At 42.8% G+C, this 19,861-nt stretch overlaps 1 protein-coding gene across 14 annotated transcripts in view; it reads left to right on the top strand.

Moving 5' to 3' along the window:
- ARID1B (AT-rich interaction domain 1B) overlaps positions 1-19,861 on the top strand; it is a 1,358,614-nt gene that overhangs the window by 264,767 nt on the left and 1,073,986 nt on the right. For 13 of the 14 annotated variants that reach the window (XR_013221738.1, XM_077289055.1, XM_077289047.1 and 10 more), the window contains one exon: positions 13,811-13,924. The exons of the other annotated variant lie outside the window; for it this stretch is intronic. Coding sequence is in view for 12 of the 13 variants with exons in the window: in XM_077289055.1 (XP_077145170.1) it covers positions 13,811-13,924 (114 nt within the window). In the remaining variant the exon portion in view is untranslated. The remainder of the gene's footprint in view (positions 1-13,810; positions 13,925-19,861) is intronic. 14 annotated transcript variants of the gene reach the window in all.

Genomic DNA, 19,861 nt, shown 5'->3' with positions numbered 1-19,861 from the left:
ACCACATCTCAGTACCAATACTTTCTGGCTGATGTTTTGGTCACATTTGAATGTTGGTTGTGCTTTCACACTTGCGGTGGCATGAGACTGACTCTACAACTCACACAAGTGGCTTAGGTAGTGCAGCTCATTCAGGATGGCACATCAATGCGAGCTGTGGCAAGAAGGTTTGCTGTGTCTGTCAGTGTAGTGTCCAGAGGCTGGAGGCGCTACCAGGAGACAGGCCAGTACACCAGGAGATGTGGAGGGGGCCGTAGGAGGACAACAACCCAGCAGCAGGTCCACTACCTCACCCTTTGTGCAAGGAGGAGCACTGCCAGAGCCCTGCAAAATGACCTCCAGCAGGCCACAAATGTGCATGTGTCTGCACAAACAGTTAGAAACTGACTCCATGTGGATGGTCTGAGTGCCTGACGTCCACAGATGGGAGTTGTGCTCACAGCCCAACACCGTGCAGGACGTTTGACATTTGCCACAGAACACCAGGATTGGCAAATTCGCCACTGGCACCCTGTGCTCTTCAGAGATGAAAAGCAGGTTCATACTGAGCACATGTGACAGAGTCTGGAGACGCCGTGGAGAGCGATCTGCTGCCTGCAACATCCTTCAGCATGACTGGTTTGGCAGTGGGTCAGTAATGGTGTGGGGTGGCATTTCTTTTGAGGGCCGCACAGCCCTCCATGTGCTCGCCAGAGGTAGCCCGACTGCCAGTAGGTACCGAGATGAGATCTTCAGACCCCTTGTGAGACCATATGCTGGTGCGGTTGGCCCTGGGTTCCTCCTAATGCAGGAAAATGCCAGGCCTCATGTGTCTGGAGTGTCTCAGCAGTTCCTGCAAGATGAAGGCATTGAAGCTATGGACTGGCCCGCCCGTCCTCCAGACCTGAATCCGATTGAACACATCTGGGTCATCTTTTCTCGTACCATCCACCAACATCACGATGCACCACAGACTGTCCAGGAGTTGGTGGATGCTTTAGTCCAGGTCTGGGAGGAGATCCCTCAAGAGACCATCCGCCGCCTCATCAGGAGCGTGTCCAGGCATTGTAGGGAGGTCATACAGGCACGTGGAGGTCACACACAACGGAGCATCATTTCTTTGTTTTGAGGCATTTCCACTGAAGTTGAATTAGCCTGTAACTTCATTTTCCACTTTGTTTTTGAGCATCATTCCAACTCTAGACGTCCGCGGGTAATTAGTTGTGATTTACTTTGATAATTTTTAGGTTTTCTTGTTCTCAACACATTCTACTAAGGAATAAAGATTTACAACTGGAATATCTCATTCAGTGATATCTAGGATGTGGGATTTTAGTGTTCCCTTTTTGAGCAATGGATATACAGTGTATATGTGTATATATATATATATATATATATATATATATATATATATATATATATATACCCATACACACATATATACGCATAAATATATACACACACAGCCCTGGCAAAAATTAAAACCACCACATCAAAACCCTGTCATGGGCAGCCCAATCTCCAGGCCTGAACCCCATTGAAAACCTCTGGTATGTAATCAAACAGACAAGCCATCAAACAAAGAAGAACTGCTCAAATTTTTGCACCAGAAGCAGTGTGAAAGACTGTGTGTGAGTCTGTTGCCACTTGTCACTCTGTAATTTTACTGTACACGGCTGACGAAGTGTCGAGTTATTCAAGGAGATGGTGTTAGGGCTGGCGGAACGCACCGAGTAAATGTAGAGATAGTATAGGTGTGTTCGCAGCCTGGGGTCCACCGTGCAGGAGTGGAACCTGCTGCTAGTAAATGGCGGCACTATATGGCGGTACTACGCCTGAGTAGACACTGGTTCCGTCACCCAGTCTGTATAGGAGCGAACTCTGTTGCTTCACAGAGTTGCCGGGATTAAAGGTAATGCTGTGCCCTGTTCACCTCACAGAGGACAGAAGCTCACTAATGGAGCAGGTAGCATACAGTGGTCATACGGTCAGCAACAGCACTCAAACAACTCCTCTCCGGAGGTGCCGGAATTCTAGTGGCTATATGCCTGCCCTGAATTCACACACAAACTCCTTTCCGGAGGTGCCGGAATTCTAACGGCTTACAGCCGACCCTAAGCTCATGCTGACACAGACCACAAAGTAGCAAAGCTCAAGAACATAAGTTGATACTAGCGCATGGCTGTGTGGCTATGCGAACCTTTTAGAGCTGTAGCACTCAAGGACCTTCCTAGTGGTCCAATAGGAGCTGCTACAGGACCTGAGCATGTGACCCCAGACCTCCAATGGGAGGTCGTCCCTTGGGCACGCTCAGTAGAGGAAAAGCAGGATTTAGTCCCAGGAGCATCTGCTTGCCGCAGAACAGTGCTGGTTACAATGTCTGAGCCTGGAAGATCAGCAGTAACCAAGCGCACAGTATCTGTCTGAGCCAGACGTCTCCGCTGAGCAGGCTCCACTGCGGCTGGAGAAGAATGGGAGACCGCAGTGGAGGTGGTTCGAGATTCCCGTTGTGCAGTGGCGGGAACTCGACACCTAACAGATGGGTGCATAAAAATTGTACAGCAAACCCATGGTCTGAGAGCTGTGTGATTTTTTTTTTTTTATCGCACTCATTCACTTTGATTGACAAGTCTCGTCTAAAATACAAGTTTCTCACTAAATTAGAATATCTTCCAAAAGTTTATTTAATTTAGTTCTTCAATACTCATATATTATATAGAGTCATTACAGAGCAATCTATTTCAATTGTTTATTTATGTTAAGGTTGATGATTATGGCTTACTTATTCATTTTTTTTTTCCTTCCACAATCTATGAATTCCTGTTAAGCACCAGAAGGGTTAATAAACTTCTTGAATGTGGTTTTGTGGGGTGAAGTTTTTAGAATGGCATCAATTTTATGTATTTTCTGTCAGATAGATCCCTCCAAGTCACTTCAAATGTGATGTGGTCCCTAAAAAAATAAAAGGTTTCATAAATTTTGTAGGATAGTTAAGAAATTCCTTGTATTTAACCCTTATCAGTTCCTAAAAAAAAAAGTTTCAAAATTGTTCTGATGTAATGTGGGAAATATTATTTATTAACTGTTTTGTGTGCTATAGCTATCTGATTTAAGATCATACAAAAGTTTGAAAATGTTCTCAAATTTTCAATATTTTCATAAATATACGCAGATCATATCGACCAAGATTTACCACTAACATGAAATACAATGTCACAAAAAAAAGTCTCGGTATCACTGGGATTCGTTAAAGCTTTGCAGAGTTAATACCACATAAAATTACACAGGTCAGAGTTAAAAAATTTGGCCTGATCATTAAAGTAGTCCTCAATTATCAGGACTACCCCTTCTTGATCAAAATGTTTGGCCCCCATAAAATAAGAAAGCCTATTCTCAAGCCAATCAGCACTGGCATCGCTGTCTCTGCCTTCAGACAAATTGAACAGGGAGAGGAAGTTCGGGCATCCGTCACTAAGAAGTTAAGTTTCTTGCATCCTAAAAGATAAAGTATTTTACAGAAGGTGCTGATGGAAAGCAGACCTGAGAGAAAGGTTATTCATTAACTTTTGTGTGGTTTGACTGTCTGGATTAAAGGCATAATCATTCACATTTTTAGAATTTTTTGTCACATTTCTAATAGGTTTTGCATTTATTTAAAAAAAAAAAAAACAAAACCTAATTTTTACTACTATTATAAAATGTGTTGCGAAAAAAGCAATCTCAGAATCACTGAAATGTGTTGAAATATTGCCGACTTATTGCCACATAAAGTGACACTTGCAAAATTTGAAAAATTTGGCATGGTCGCTTAAGAGGATTTAAAGATCTGGTGATAGGTTCCCTTTAAATGTATGTCTGCTTTTGTTCTTTCTTATTTTTTTTTTGCTGTGCTACAGATTATTGTTTCATCCATTTCTAGTATTATTCCATTTAGGTTCAGTCAGGGTTTCCCTTAATATTGCACACCAAAGTCTTTTAGCTTGAATTCCTGCCAGTAGCCATAGGGCGGATGGCCGTAGCTCTGAGAATAATCTCAACACGTGCTGTAATGTCAGAATAGAATACATCTGTGTGTTTGATTTACTGCTTCCCAAGTCCTAGGGTAGGAGGAAGGTGTTATGGTTGATTTTAGTGATCAAAGAGGAACGTTCTGTGGCTTGTGTGTTGCATAGTTACGGTAAATCAATGGCTCTTCTGTGAGTTTATTATCTGCTTCACAGTAGTCTTTTCAGATTTTTTTTCTCATCTTTGCATGTGTTTTTAGTCTCAGCCCAGAGTGAAGAGATTCTGTGATTCACAGTTAGTTATATCACCTATTCTGCTTGATCAGTCATTTTCGGGCTTTTATTGTGTGGTGTTTTTACTGAACTTGCAGTTTTTGAATGTGCTACTTTGCTTAATCATTTAGTCTCCTACAGGAAAATAAGTGACAGTCTGTAAACCTCTTTCTTATTAGGTGGTAACAGAGTAACAAGACATACTGTACCTGATTTGAAATACACACGGCAAATTGCTTTTTTGCCTAAATATTCTAGCAGTGCCGAAATTACGTGGGTCGTGGGGGGCTGAAGGGTTACTAACAAAATGGAAAACATTGAAGAGCAACCTCTTTAAAAGGGAGATCCTACATGAATTAATTTTCAGCCTAAATACCTACAGTAGCTATTTATTTCCATAATCTAAACTATTTTCTAACATACTTTAATTAAAAATTTGCTATCCATTCTTAACCACACTAACTGCTTTTTTTATCCTTTCTTCCTTTTTAATGACTCTTTATTTGAGAATCCCAGTGCATGCTGGGATTCTCAAATGAAGCATGATCAGTAGAGATAAGCGAACCCGAGCTGTAAAGTTCGGGATTCGTACTGGACACCTAGGTCCGGTGGTAAACTTCAAACACTGACTTCTCCTGGAAGTCTGTTTTATAGTTCAGGAATGTGAGAGAGCGAGATTTCCCAGTTCCAAAGTTCAGGTCCCTGTTGATTTCAATGGGGTTCGGGTTTAAGTTAAAGTCAGGGTACAGTTTTGGTACCAGAACCCAAACTCATCCCTAGTCATTAGGGGAGCAGTTGCTGTGGTCACTGCCTTAGCCTCTGCCCCCTCCCAGAAATGAAACGTGATCAGTGATCTTTGTTCACGGGCTTTGCTGGTGCCTGTGCAATGTGCAGAAAGACCGGGCGCTCTCTCTGTTGCCGGCTCAGATCAGCCAGAGAGAGTCTGCACCACGTTGTGAGACTACCCGGCTTGCAGAGACCAGCTATACCTCCACAAGTGATGTCGCTTGCGGGAACGGCTTTGGACTCTGCATTCCAAGTATACTGACAGTGCACTCAGGTGCCCACTCTTTACCTCTGATCTGTCTGACCACCCCCTAAAGCAGTTAATGGTACCCAGTACAGGTATATTATGCTAGGTAGAACCGTTTAGAGGGATACTCACACGTATATCATTTATGTATGCATCTGTGTGTATATACACACTCATAAATGTAATATACAGGTGTGTATCCCTTTTAGTAGTAATACCCAGCATAGCACATCTTGTACTGAGTATCATTAACTGTTTCCTTTATAGAGGCTAACAATGTCACACCAGGCCCGGGAGACCCAGCACTAAGAACGCTGTAACGGCGCCAGTACAGGAGGTGAGTACATGTTGTTTTTATTTTATATTGAGGTCTACTTTATTTTAACGGGGTTTGTTCAGGTAGTGGACAACCATTTTCACTGTACTGTTGATTATACTACGTTTTCTTGACTACTTGATTTACTGTGATATTAGTGTAACATCATATATTTTCGACTTGTTTTTGCCCCTTTTTGTGGTAGTAATACATGAGCTACGTTGCACCCATTGATGAAATTTGTTACCTTGTTTTTTTTTATATGCTTTCATATTAAGGCTTTGTTCCCTTTCAGATAATGTTAGGTCCTCGGAGCAGTTTGCTATAAAGTAACAATGTGCCCCGAGTACTTTGAAAGTGAGTACTTTCCATGGGTCCACTGGCGAGTCTGTCACTGCTCCCAGTGTCCTGCATTGTTTGCAGCGCTGACGTCACGTCATGTCATGGGAGACCTTGGTAGAAAAGAGCTAATAACCCGGGCCCCTGCGATTTCCCTCAGACTAGGGAAACCCTGACTGTCCCTCTCCCAGAGTTTACACTGATGGTGTGCATGACTGGGCCTCCACCCTCGCCTTATCTCCTGTATCAACCCTAGGCTGATACCACCACCCACCACCCAGTGAAGAGACCACACTCCAATACCCACAGTTAGCACAGACAAAGATAACGGAAAAATAAGCACCACTCCGCAGACACTCAGGAATACACTTATAAATGCAAAGGCCAAATCAAATACAAATATGGGAAGGAGCAAATAAGACAAAGGGAAAATACACCACCAGCAACGATACTCCAACTACTAGCTCACCACTCCAGACCGAGATAACCACGCACAAGACAGAAGCTATAATCGGCGACGCCCAATGTTCAGGAGAACTATTTAAAGGCAGTGGGCATGGCCTAACTTCCAATCCGAGCACCAGGTAAATTAACCCCGGACCAGCTAGATAAAATCTAGCCGACGCCAATGAGCACATAGTGGACAAAAGCGGAATTACCGCTGTCTGTCGGACGACCTGGTCTGAACAGCGTCCGACATGACACGTCAACAGCATGGCAGTTACTTGGTGAGCGCAATGGCACTGAAAGGGAGCTTTCTGCTTCACGGATTGTGCACCACTCTGTCAATGTTATGTCTGCACTGTATCAACTGCCAGACATCGGGAGCAGCGGTTGTGACAGTCCAGTGGACCAGAGGAAGAGAAATATTGCGGGGTTTATTATTTTTTATCAAACTTAGGCCGGGGTGGAACTTTTTCAGAAAAGGGAACAACCTCTTTAAATATCTGCTTTGATGGCTTTTAGAAATGTAATGTTTCATGCTGCCTTTTGTGGAGTGGAGGTATGTTTTTATATTTTAGATCTTCCTAGGGTTAAAATATGAGGGAGCCATGGCAGCACTATGGTGATTTTTAATGTGCCTAACCCAGTAACAAGGCAGAGATATATATTGTTAGTGGATAGTAGGAATTCATAGGACTCCCTCTTCTTATGCCCTCTTCTGGGACTTTGTGATATTTTATTCACTTTAGTGTTTGCATCTAGTGATGTACTGTGATGCTAGTGACCATTCATGGACAGACCGTGAGTCAGAGATGTCGGATGTTCCGGGTCAGTACCAAGATAGCAAGTAGAAAACCAAAGAAAAAGATGAAGGCGTAAGTCAGTTCACAGTCTGGGGTCAAAATACCAGGAGATAGCAGAGTAAAGCAAAAAGAACAAGCTATGGAATAGTCAGAACACGTTCCAAAGGTCAGGCATTGGAAGATCAGAACAACAGAATCAGGTAAACACTCAGCAAGAAGCACAAACTATGTCTGTCAGGGATCAGGGGCAGACAGCTCAGGTAAAAGGGAATTTGTCAGCAGCATTGTGCTGAATAACCTACACACAGTGTCAGGTTGGCGCCGTTATACTGATTTAAAATGATACCTTCATTGATGAAATCCATCTTGTGCTTGTTGTTTAAACTTTATTTTTAGTTTTGAGTTAATTATATGCTCGTGCTCCAGGGCGAGCCTGTTTGGGGGGGTCTTCATGTGGTGTTATGAGTAGGCATTAATTTGTATGGCTTCTGAATATGGCTTCAGTATATATATTTTTTAAAATAAATAACTGCAGGCAGGCGCCTGCACTGCAGCATGATCACATCTATAATGAGTATTTAATTATCAGTGATCCAATAGCTGCTACTATGCAGGCGCCATCTTGCTGGAAGAAAACAAAACTGCCTCCTCCAAGTTAGCGTCGCCTGCACAGTAGCATCTATTGGGTCGCCAATAGCTGCTACTTGCCAGGTGCTGGTGGCGCCATCTTGCTAAAGGAAAAAAAATGGTCTCCACTAAGATGGCGACGGCCGCGCCTGTACAGTAGCATCTATCGGCGACCTGATACTACTGCGCAGGCACCGGCAGCGCCATCTTGAAGGAGGCAATTTATTTTTTTCTTCCAATGATGTTTTCCTTTAAAGCTAACTTGCTTTTCCTTCATATCTACTGAAAGGAATAAAATATTTAATAAAGCGACAACAATGAGATTCCTTGGGATTGCTGTCCTTGTTCTATGACACAAATATGTCTACAGAGACATCACAATTCCTTGAGCCATAGTTTCTGAAGAACTACTTCACCTTGCCACAGATATCTGTGTTATGTATACGTTTAGAGGGCCACTGTGTCACTTCTTTGTCATATTTTACCTCTCTTAGAGGGATTTTGAATAAATCTTAAGGCTTTAAGAGGCTTTTCACCCTGAAGGGTGGATTCACATAGGTTTTTATGTCTTTTGTTATAAACTGAAAAACAAAAATGCTGCATAAAAACTGTGAAGAATGCCTAATAGTGCTTTTAATAGGACTTTTATACTCTTTTATCAAGATTGTTTTACCCCGGTGTCCCTCCCTTTTATACTGGCTCTAGCACTGAGCCTGTATTTCTTCCGGCACATGACAGCTGTCCACCCGCGGCTGTTAAAAATGTTAACTCAGGAAAATCTGATCTGCGTCACAAACCCGCCTCTCGGCGCCCCTGTCACATGATCGTGGGGCGCTGATGGGTTGGGATGACAGCCGGGGTCATTGTAGATGTGCTTTTCATTGTAGATCTTCTATGAGCACCGACCCATAGGATATGTTGATTTCTGCTCCACATAACAGGGATGTGTACCACAAGCGATTTAATGATCGTAGCTTCAAGTCTTCAAATGAAACTAATTGATGCAAGTAAAAAGTAAAAAAAAAAGTAAAAAAATAAACATTCGAATCACCCCCCTTTTTTTTTTCCCCATTCAAAACAATAAAATAAAAAAATAAAAATTGTTTTGATGCATTAAAATTTTTTTCGATCTTTCAAAATATAAAAACAAATAATCCGATCGGTAAACTGCTTAATGAGAAAAAACTCAAAACTCCAGAATTAATTTTTTTTTGTTTCTGTAACATTGCAATAAAAAGCATTAACAGGTGATCAAAACATTGTATGTACCCCAAAATGGTATCAATAAAACAGCTTAGCGCTCACTCAGCCACAGATACTGAAAAATGGAGACTCTACAAGTTTTGGAAAATGGCACCATTTTTTTTTTACTAACTTTGTTTTTTTCTTCCACTTAAATAAAAATACCTATACATGATCGATATCTGCATACTCGTACTTACCTTGGAAAATCATAATGGCAAATCAATTTTGTGTGTATTGTATTTACAAAACACACACCACTTTAATTGATGTGTGCTGCAAATACTTATAATTAAATATTTTATTGAATTTTGAACAACATTTTTCTTAAAAATGCTTTTAATGCTGACAATTTTTGAGACATGCATTTGCCAGTGTTATCCAGTGAACACCAATTTCCTAAAGTTTTTTTTTTTTTAAATAGTGTATTTTGTGTCCAAATATAATTAAACATTGCTTGGGCCTGTCCTTAGAATGGATGGTGTAATGAATAGTATCTTATGTTGACACCTTACGTGCATAATATAGCGTGCAAGTATTACAATGATACTATACATGAAACCCTGCAGTTCAGTGTGCAAATAGCATTGCCAGACAAATGCCTAGATTAGACAATGTGCATTTGAGTTGTAAAATGAAATTTTCAAGTAGAAAAGTTTCTTCTCTGGGTAGTTAGCGATGTGTTTTGGAAGTTGTTTTTTTTTCCCCCAAAGTGTTTATTTGCTGGTTTCCCATTGGTCCTAATTTCGATTAGTCTCAAAGGATTACAATTTCTCCAAGGAGTCTCATATGCTTTAGAGCAGTGTTTCCCAAACCCCGTCCTTATAGCCCCCAACATATCATGTTTTCACAATTTCTTTGGTATTGCATGTGTGAGAGAACCTGCGTGAACTTCTGGTGCTTTGATAATTTCATCACCTGGGCAATACTAAGGAAATCCAGAAATGGTGATCTTTTGGGGCCATGAGAACTGGAGTTTGGGAAACACTCCTTTAGTGGGCACATTGGAGCCTTTTATCATGTGTCTCTTTTAAATATTACTGCTCACTTGCTCCTTAGAATTTGCTGTTTGTGAGGTTTGCACTTCAAATGGCCTTGTACTTTTTCAGAATGTTGGCTAAGCTAATGTAAGAAACTTGTATTTTGTGTATCTTTGGGTTTTAGTTTTAGGGGGAAGTGAAAATGAATGGCAAACCAGAAACATCACATGGAACCAGCAGAAACAAGAACTCTAAGTTGCTTAAGCTTCAGACTAAAGCATTCTAGAGGTTTTCCAGAAAAAATACTTTTTTTTAATTGAAAGCATCATTCTGGTCAATTCAAAAGTAAAGGTGCCCTATTTAGGAGAGCTTTTGTCATTTCTTGGTTCTGTGACATGCATTGAGTTGTTTTGACTTTTGGTTTTCTCTCTACTCTTCTGTTTACTACATGGTAGAAAATGTGATCTCCTGTCACATGTATGTAGCACACACCCAGAAACCGTGGCAGCATAAAATACATTCTACAGCCGTACTAAGCAGTATAGCTGTGAATCCAGGTCTGGGCAGAGAACTGCTTACCAGAAAGTAGCTCAGGTCTCTCTGCTTCTTGTTTATACCTCTTTTCTTGTCTATAGACTCCAATAGGCGGGTGTAATGTGAAACTTCAGTGAGCTGGCAGACTGTCTTGTTTTGACCTCAACTGATTTTAGTTATTTTATTTTTTGTCTTTTATTTTTGTATTATTCATAAAAAAATTTGTTTAGCGGCCAGTAGACATGTTCACAATGAATTAATGCTAATGATTCATAGCAACTAGTAGTTGTAATAAAACATAAGCTGCATATTGGTTATATTGACTGACTTTTTGGAAGGTTTAGCCTTCCTTGTGTCACAGAATACTGCTTAAAAAAATCTTGAAAATGTAGCTTTCTTAGGACCATATATACTAATGAGCGATGCGCAAGCTGGCAGACCCTTACCCCCCAAAAAAAACAAACCTAGACCTTGCAAACAATACCCTCCTGCAAACGTGAAAACCCTAAACCCCCACTTGAAAATCTATTGACCACATCTGCTATTTTTAAAAATCCCTTTTAAAATTTTAAATACTCAATATCTTCTATCCACATTTTCATACACCTTTTATTTAAAGAAATACACCCTCAAACACCTCTGTATTGCATGTTGTGTTTTCCTGTTTTTCATAAACCACACTGTAAAATTTAGCTTGGTGAAATTATACTACTTACATTTTTTGGAGAAGATTTTATTTTATTTTATTTTATTTTTTTTGTTTAATTTTTTTTTTTTACAAAAAACAAGTAGGGGCTACACTGCTCTATATTTTAAATCAAGTACCATATATACTCGAGTATAAGCCGAGAATTTCAGCACATTTTTTTAGGCTGAAATTGCCCCTCTCGGCTTATACTCGAGTCATTCCCAGGGGTCGGCAGGGGAGGGGGAGTGGCAGCTGTGTAATCATACTCACCTGCTCCTGGTGCGGTCCCTGCACGTCCCTGGTTCTTCGGGCGCTGACAGCTTCTTCCTGTATTGAGCGGTCACATGGTACCGCTCATTACAGTAATGAATATGGACCCGACTCCACTCCCATAGGGGTGGAGCCGCATATTCATTACTGTAATGAGCGGTACCATGTGACCGCTCAATACATGAAGAAGCTGTCAGCGCCCGGAGAACCCGGGACGTGCAGGAACCGCACCAGGAGCAGGTGAGTATGACGGGGGTAGTGCACGATACTCACCTGTCCCCCGTTCCACCGTCGGGCGCTGCTCCGTCTTCCGCGTCCTCTGCAGTGATGCTCAGGTCAGAGGGTTGATGACGCGATTAGTGTGCGCTCCGCCCTCTGCCTGAACTGTCAGTGCAGAGGACGCGGAAGACACAGCAGTGCCCATCGGTGGAACGGGGGACAGGTGACTAAAGCAAGTGCCGGTGGCCGGAGCAACGAGAGGCGAGTATGTCATTTTTTTTTTTCATTGCAGCAACAGCATATGGGGCAAATGTCTCTATGGAGCAACTTATGGGGCCATAATCAGCATTTGTGCAGCATTATATGGGGCAAATATTTCTATGGAGCATCTTATGGGGCCATGTGCAGCATTATATGGGGCAAATATCTCTATGGAGCATCTTATGGGGCCATAATCAGCATTTGTGGAGCATTATATAGGGCAAATGTGTCTATGAAGCATCTTATGGGGCCATAATCAGCATTTGTGCAGTATTATAAGGGGCAAATGTCTGTATGGAGCATCTTATGGGGCCATAATCAACATTTGTGCAGCATTATATGGGGCATATTTTAATATGGAGCATCTTATGGGGCCCATCATAAACTGTATGGAGCATTATATGGGGCGTATTTTGGATGGAGCATCTTATGGGGCCCATCATGAACTGTATGGAGCATTATATGGGGCTCCTGATTCATTATGGATATTCAAAAACACTTAACCTACTGATGTCTCAATTAATTTTACTTTTATTGGTATCTATTTTTATTTTTGACATTTACCGGTAGCTGCTGCATTTTCCACCCTAGGCTTATACTCGAGTTATTAAGTTTTCACAGTTTTTTGTAGCAAAATTAGGGGGGTCGGCTTATACTCGGATCGGCTTATACTCGAGTATATACGGTACATTACATTCAATTTTTTTTAGAAAAAAGGAACACTCTCCGCACACACATGCCACACACACAAACAGACACCACCATCACACACACATGCAATAGCTGTAAATCATGCTGCTGAGGCAATAAAAACTTAATCTCCGAGCAGTCATAAACACTTGGAGACCACCCGAGTGTGCTCGGAAAAACCAGAGCAACGAGTACACTCACTCTTCACTAAGAATGATATTTCATCTTTACAATACTTTCAGAAATGATCCCAACAGCTTCTCTCCTTCCAATCAGCTATGCATGATACTCATTCATTTTTACTCCATTTTTACTAATTGATCACAGTTAAATACATTTATTTATACTCTTTGGACATGATTTGGAAGGACACACACCAGTATATATAAGTTACAACTGGTAAGTGCATGATAGCGCTAAAAGTCAGAAAGTTAAAGACAATTTGTGTACAGATGTATTCTTTCTGTGTCCAATCACAGGCCTTTTATTAGCCAAAACCGATAGACACTACAAGGTGCATCTGTACATTACACAAACTCAGGCTAATTTGTTTGGAAATTGTAACATCCGGGTAAAAACCATTTATATTCATGGTTCTCTCTAAGATAGGATTATTAATAAAGCTGCTTTGTAAGCATTATGAAAATAATGTACGTGGACTAGAACGTGTTGGGGAACTGACAACAATTGACAAAATGTTCTACTTAGCTCATTTTCTTGCTCAGTGAAGGAAGCTTCACCAAAGTGGGTTGTAAGTCTTTGAAATGACATATAAGTTTTATTTTGGTGTGTAACTAAATTGCAATGGTTGCTCGTCTTAACATTGGCTATAGTACCTGGTCGGGACTCCAACATTCAGAAAACAATTATCAATTTTATCAACTTTTCTCAGACAATTAGCCATTAATATTATGACGTTGGTACAGGATATTTCTTGTTACCAGTACCACCATCATAATATAAATGAAATAATGTAAAATCTTTGTTCTTGTCCATGTATAAATGGCACGTAACCTCTGTGAACCGTATATTGTGTATGGATATAAATGTGTATAGGATTTTGTGCAGAGCGTCAAATAAAAAAAAATATATATATTTATACATGCAGGATGTTTCAGCAGAAAGTTATGGCAGCAGAGCTCAGCCTCCTTCCATGGCTCCTGGAAAGACTAACCACGAAGATTTAAACTTAATACAGCAAGAAAGGCCATCAAGTTTACCAGTAAGATCCTTTCTTCCTAAGTGTTTTTCTTCTTTCTAATTTGCTCTTTTGTAAAAAAAATAATTGTGATGATCAAGACTAACACATTCTTAATAAATATCCTATTTTTAATTTGTGTGATGTATAAGGAGAAGACTTCTACATTCTTTCACTCATGGTACAGCTGAGGTTTGGATGTTGGGCTTAGTTGGATAGGGAGGTGACAAGGTCACCAGGCCCATTGTGCAGTGCCTAGGTGCAGTCCTCATCTTTTATGTTCAGCTCCTTGGTGTTTTCACACTGTGATTTTTTGCATCTAGCAGTAAATCTTTTTTTCCTTTTTTTTTTAAATGGCATCTTTTAAAAAGGTTGCAAAAAAATATGCAAAGGAGACAATATTTGGTGCATCTACTGCTTGTGTTTCTTATATGGCTAATGTGCAGCGGAGAATCAAAATAGCAGATTCTGTTTTGGGGTGAGCAACCATTCTTCATTATACTTGCTTGTGTGTGGATTTTACTCTGGTTGTCTCTTGGCATGAGCAAAATAGAAGAAAAACAGCAATGGAATGAGCCGGATTGGATTGGGTTGCCCTAATAAACCACACGTGCTATATCAGCAGCCTTGCGTTTATCTACTATTTAAGTGTCAGTTGGGGGCTTTCATCTTTTATTTCTTGAAAAGAAAGGAGAGGTTTGTGGATGATTTCCGGCTTACTGATCAATGATGAAACGTATATCCCAGATTGTCAAATGGATAGTGGTTTATTCTACGCTTTTCAAAGTACAAAAGACTTCTTCAACAGGAAAGATCACAAGTCTGAAATCAGTTGTGCTGATCTTTCCTTCAGCTCTGCGACTATCTTTTATTTCTTTGCACTATTTCTTGGCATAAGTTCCTATGTTTCAACTAAACACATTGGCACTCTCTTGTCAAAAGATATAAACACTTAACAGAAATGAGAAAACAGTGTCAAAAGACCTTCTGTATAAGTTTAGTAATTTGTTCTTCAGGGTTCTTCTGCCTCTAGATTCTGGAATAGAAAATGTCTATATGTATACTTGCCACCATTCCACCATTGGGCCAGCTTCTCACTTGTACTACTGGTCATTCTTGTAAAGTCAATAATAGTGAGCAACCTATCCCATATAATTGACTGTTCAGGCATACACATCCAAATCTGTATCCAACAAACCAGTACAGCCATATATTAATCAGTGCAGGTCCAACCTTATGGTCTTGGCCACCAACTGAGCAGGGATCTTCAATACAACCTGATTCAAGTGAATGTGTGGCTGGGAGCATTGCTGTTTATTAAAGATAGCAATTATGTTGCTTCCCCTTTAGTTTAAAGATTGAAGGTCTCAGTACCTGGCTCCTGTTGGTTAGTAAGTGAAAGCGTTTCCTAGCAAAGTGGGTTTTAAGACAATCCCAGTCACTTGAATTATGCAGTGATGCAGTATATCAGTGCCATACAGTGATCCTTGGCCAAGTGAAGTGTTGCAGCCAAAGCCACCGTGTAGGTTTAACCTTAAATTCATAAATGCCATCATATGCTGGTTACATTTTTAAAGTAAGTACACTAGCCTTATTAGGTCTAACAAAAATCTGTCAAAATGGTTCTATGCTCCTATTTAAAAGTTGACAAGCCTGACAATATAATTGACATTTTAACTAGACCTGAACTCCTGAAATGCTCATTTTAATATCAGGCAGCAAAACTTAAAAAAACAAACAAAACCGAGTAGTATTCAGACATAAAAAATCTGCATCAACCACTTGACATTGGAAGTGAAGCCTGACCCATACCCAGCAGATGATGGTTGTGTGTTATTGCCAGGACCTGCCCCTGCAATTGTTGGATTGTGATTATTAACCTGTTAAATGCCACTGTCAAACTCAGTGACAATGGCTTTTAACATGCGCTGGCATAGGGGGCAAATCATTCCATGCACCCATTTTGAAAGCTGGGGGTCTGCTGAAGACCACTGTGCTTGTCATTATCGAGCCTCTTTAAAACCCAGTCTGTGGCAATTGCAGCTTCAAGTCCCTAAGGGGACTATTAAGATGAATAAAAAATTAAAAAATAAATAAAAAAAATAACAAAATAAGTTCAAATCACCTACCTTTTCCCCAATAACCCCTTTCTGACATTAGACGTACTATCCCATCGAGGTGGTATGGGACCGTATGACCACCGATGGCATAGTATGTCTAACGCGATCAGCCGCGCTCACGGGGGTAGCGCGGCCGATAGCGGCCGGGTCTAAGCTGACTATCACAGCTGACATCCGACACTATGTGCCAGGAGCGGTCACGGATCGCTCCTGATACATTAACCCCTGGCATCCTAGTGCCCTTGCCTCCCCCATTTTTTCCTCATTTCTTGTTGCACCGAAGTTCCATACAGGCATCACTCCATGGAAGCTCCGTCCACAGGCTCAGGTTGTATAGGTTCTTCTCCTTCACCTCATTGGGGGACACAGACCGTGGGTGTATGTTGCAGCCAATAGGAGGCTGACACTAAGTGATACAAAAAAGTTAGCTCCTCCCCAGCAGTATACACCTTCCTGCTGGCTCTCAGCTAACCAGTTCATGCTTAGTGTCTTAGGAGGCACAGGTCTGGTTTCCAGACATCCCGGTTTTTTTATTTTCTTTTTCACCATGGAAGACGAGACAGGGGTGACGGACCCTTTTGAAGGGGTCCGATCTCCCCAAACCAACAATGGGCGAGCACGTGGAGTGTCGCCTCCACGTATCCTCTTCCGCAACGTGGGACAATATGCCGGACTCAGCCCTGACCACTCTAAGGTAATGAAACCCTAGGCTGTACAGGCGCATATGGACAGTCCATACGGCCCCCACTGCATCACCAATGCTCAGACAACGGTGATGGAAGGAGGCGAACGATCCCTCTCCTCATCCCCTGAAGGGAAGATGGAGCTAGGGTGCCTGCACAGTCCTTTGTACAGCCCCCCTTTAACATTAATCTCTGGAGCCATGCGAGTTGGGGGTCTGGGAGGGCTCCTGCTGCGGCGCAGTTTTCCCCTGCCTTTCAAGATGGGAAGCCTCACTCCAGCCCCGTGCCCATGTTCTCGGGTGGGTGCTGGGAGTTCCCTGCTGCTGGCGGTGCCAGGCCGTGGGCCGAGATCCCATTCCTGCCTCCCTCTTCCGGGTCCGTCCCTCCATACTCGGGCGGGCCTCAGATAATTTAGTCACCAGCTTCTGGCACAGTAAGGCCAAGGGCGGAAGTCCCGCCCCTTTTAGCCGCATCATCTTCTGGCGGCTCCACCCCCTCATCCTCGAGTGGATGCCGGGGAAAAATGTAGCCCCCGGCTTCGACCTCGGATAGGCCGCGAGTCGAAACTCCGCCATTTCCAATGGGACTGTCCACCAATTGGGTGTATTTTTAATATGGGACATCACTGATGCTTCCTCCTGTGACGGGTTCCACAGGACAGTCGGAGACACAGGACTGGGGTAAGTGCTACTCCCCCCAGCCTGGCAGCTGCAATATATATTCCTGCAGCTTATCCAAGTTCTGATTATAACAGCAGCAGGTCCAGCATGGCTAGAAGGACCCAGTCTCATACATTTTTATATAAGCCACATGTATGGCCTGTCAGTCCGCTTTTCCGCTTGCCCAGAGTAATCGTCTCTGTGAGGCCTGCGGTTCCGAGCGTGCTCAGGAGCCCTCCCCTGCGACTCAGCCCAGTGTGTCAGGAGCAGAAAGCATGGTATTCCCCCCGGAATGGGCTTTGTCTTTGTCGCAATCTATGGCATCCCTAACAAAGGCAATCGAGTCCCTTCAGACCCCATCTGGGTCCAGCGGCAGCGGTTCGCCTGTCCTGGAGAGGTCCTCCGACTCACAGGAGCCTCCGGCCTGCAGGGGCCGCTCTCTTACTAGGCAGACGTGGGGGAAACAAACCCACACCGCATCCCCCGGTCCGTCGGGTGCATCTCCATCCCTGAGTTCCGTCTTTCGTTCACCCTCACCAGCGGAGATTAGTGAACATGGTTCGGAGTATGATTCCAAAGGGTCTCTCAATTTAGAGGCGCCTGATTACTAGGAGTCAGTAGACAGCCGTCAACCAAAACCTGGGGGTAGAGGACGTATACACCTTGACTTCCGGTCATAAGGTGTCTTTTAAGCAGCCCCATAGAGGTTTTTTTTTGTTCTCATCCTGAGTTGGAGGATTTAGCGTCTCTGGGAGCGGCCAGAGAGGCGTTCTTGGGGCAGAGGGCTCTAAATGCAGACATCCTTTCGCCTCTGAGTTCCGTAGGAAGTGGGCGGAATCCCCTTCGGTAGACCCTCCCGTATCTCGTTTGGTTTCTAAAGACGTTATCTATTCCCAATGGTTCTTCTATTAGGGATCCAACCAATCGACTTATGGAAGGCCCGGTGCGTTCAGTATTTGAGGCCTCAGGCTCAACCCTCTTGCCCTCTTTTGCGGCGTCTTGGGTGGCCAAGGCCATATCCTGATCAGAGTCTTTGAGGAGAGCTCAACAGGATAAGGATCTGCCATCAGAGGTGACCGAGATTTCGAATCAGGTCGCCCTAGCAGGTAACTATCTGATTAATGCGTTCTTGGATGAAGTCTCTTACTGCTTTGCTCTATCAGAGCGGCCAATTATTCGGCGAAAAATTGTATCAGCTCATTTCTGATACCACGGGAGGAGAAAGCAATTTTCTCCCACAGCAAAGGTTTAGGCAGCATTTTGTCGACAGTTTCAGGCACGTTTTTAAGTCTTTTCGGGTGGACCACAGCGGCAAACCCCACTGGCTCACTTTGACCTAATCAACACAGAGATGGTCAGATCTCTTACAGAGCCAACCCATTGGGAAAAACACGGTTACAACAGCCTAAATCAGGAGGATCTAAGTCCCACAGATTTTCGGCCAAATATCTGGAGGCAGGCTCAAGTTGATACCAACATATCCTTTTTTTTCAGCCAATATGCAAACACGTGGGGTATCCCCTCCACGTATACCTCTATATGATGTGAGATGCCATGCCTGGTCTGATTCTTAGGGGTGATGGGTCCTTTTAAAGGGCACCGATCTCCCCACACCATCAATAGACGAGCATATGGAGTGTCTCCTCCATGTATACTCTTTTGCAGCCAGACCTAACACCGGAACCAGCCCTGTCCACCCGGAGACTTGAACTCTGTGGATGTACAATGGCACCCCTCTTTTGGCATCCAAGCACTCCCCTGTTATGGTCTGGTGATTAAGGAGCGACACGCGACTAGCTCTGGGCAGGTGGTAACTATACCGACCGCAGTTCCTGATCTTAACACAGACACTAGCAGTAGCCGTGGGATGTTCCTGTCACTCCCTGGACACCTCGTCACAGCCGGAGATCTAGCTACCCCTAAAGGTAGAAGCAGGAAAGCTATCTTGCCTCAGAGAAAATCCCCAAAGGATAGGACAGCCCCCCACAAATAATGACTGTGAGAGGAGAAGGAAATGACATACGTAGTATGAAACAAGATTTAGCAAAGGAGGCCACTACTAGCTAGAAAGAATTAGTACAGGACAGAACACTGTGCGGTCAGTAATAAAAACTAGAAAAAGTCCACCGCAGAGAAATGCAAAAATCTCCACACCTGACTAAAGGTGTGGAGGGCAAACTCTGCTGCCCAGAGCTTCCAGCTTAGCTGACTAGATACATACTGATAAGCTGGACAAATGAGCAAAGCATAGAAAGTGCTAAACAACAAGTCCACAACAAGTGAACTGCAAAAAGACAAGCAAGGACTTAGCTTTGCTGAAATGGTCAGAGTGACAGGGAAATCCTCAGAGAGCCATGACTCCAAGCTCAACAACTGACAACTGGCATTGAATTAGGGAAAAGGCCAGACTAATATAGCAGAGCCAGAAAGATGATCAGTGAAAACAGCTGCTGATGCTAAATCCAAGAAGCAGCCATACCACTCAAGACCACAGGAGGG

Source organism: Ranitomeya variabilis, chromosome 2 (assembly GCF_051348905.1).
Source record: "Ranitomeya variabilis isolate aRanVar5 chromosome 2, aRanVar5.hap1, whole genome shotgun sequence".
In the NCBI taxonomy this organism is placed as follows: domain Eukaryota; kingdom Metazoa; phylum Chordata; class Amphibia; order Anura; family Dendrobatidae; genus Ranitomeya; species Ranitomeya variabilis.
The sequence above is the reverse complement of the archived record's forward strand: the minus strand, read 5'-3'. Positions and strand labels throughout refer to the sequence as shown.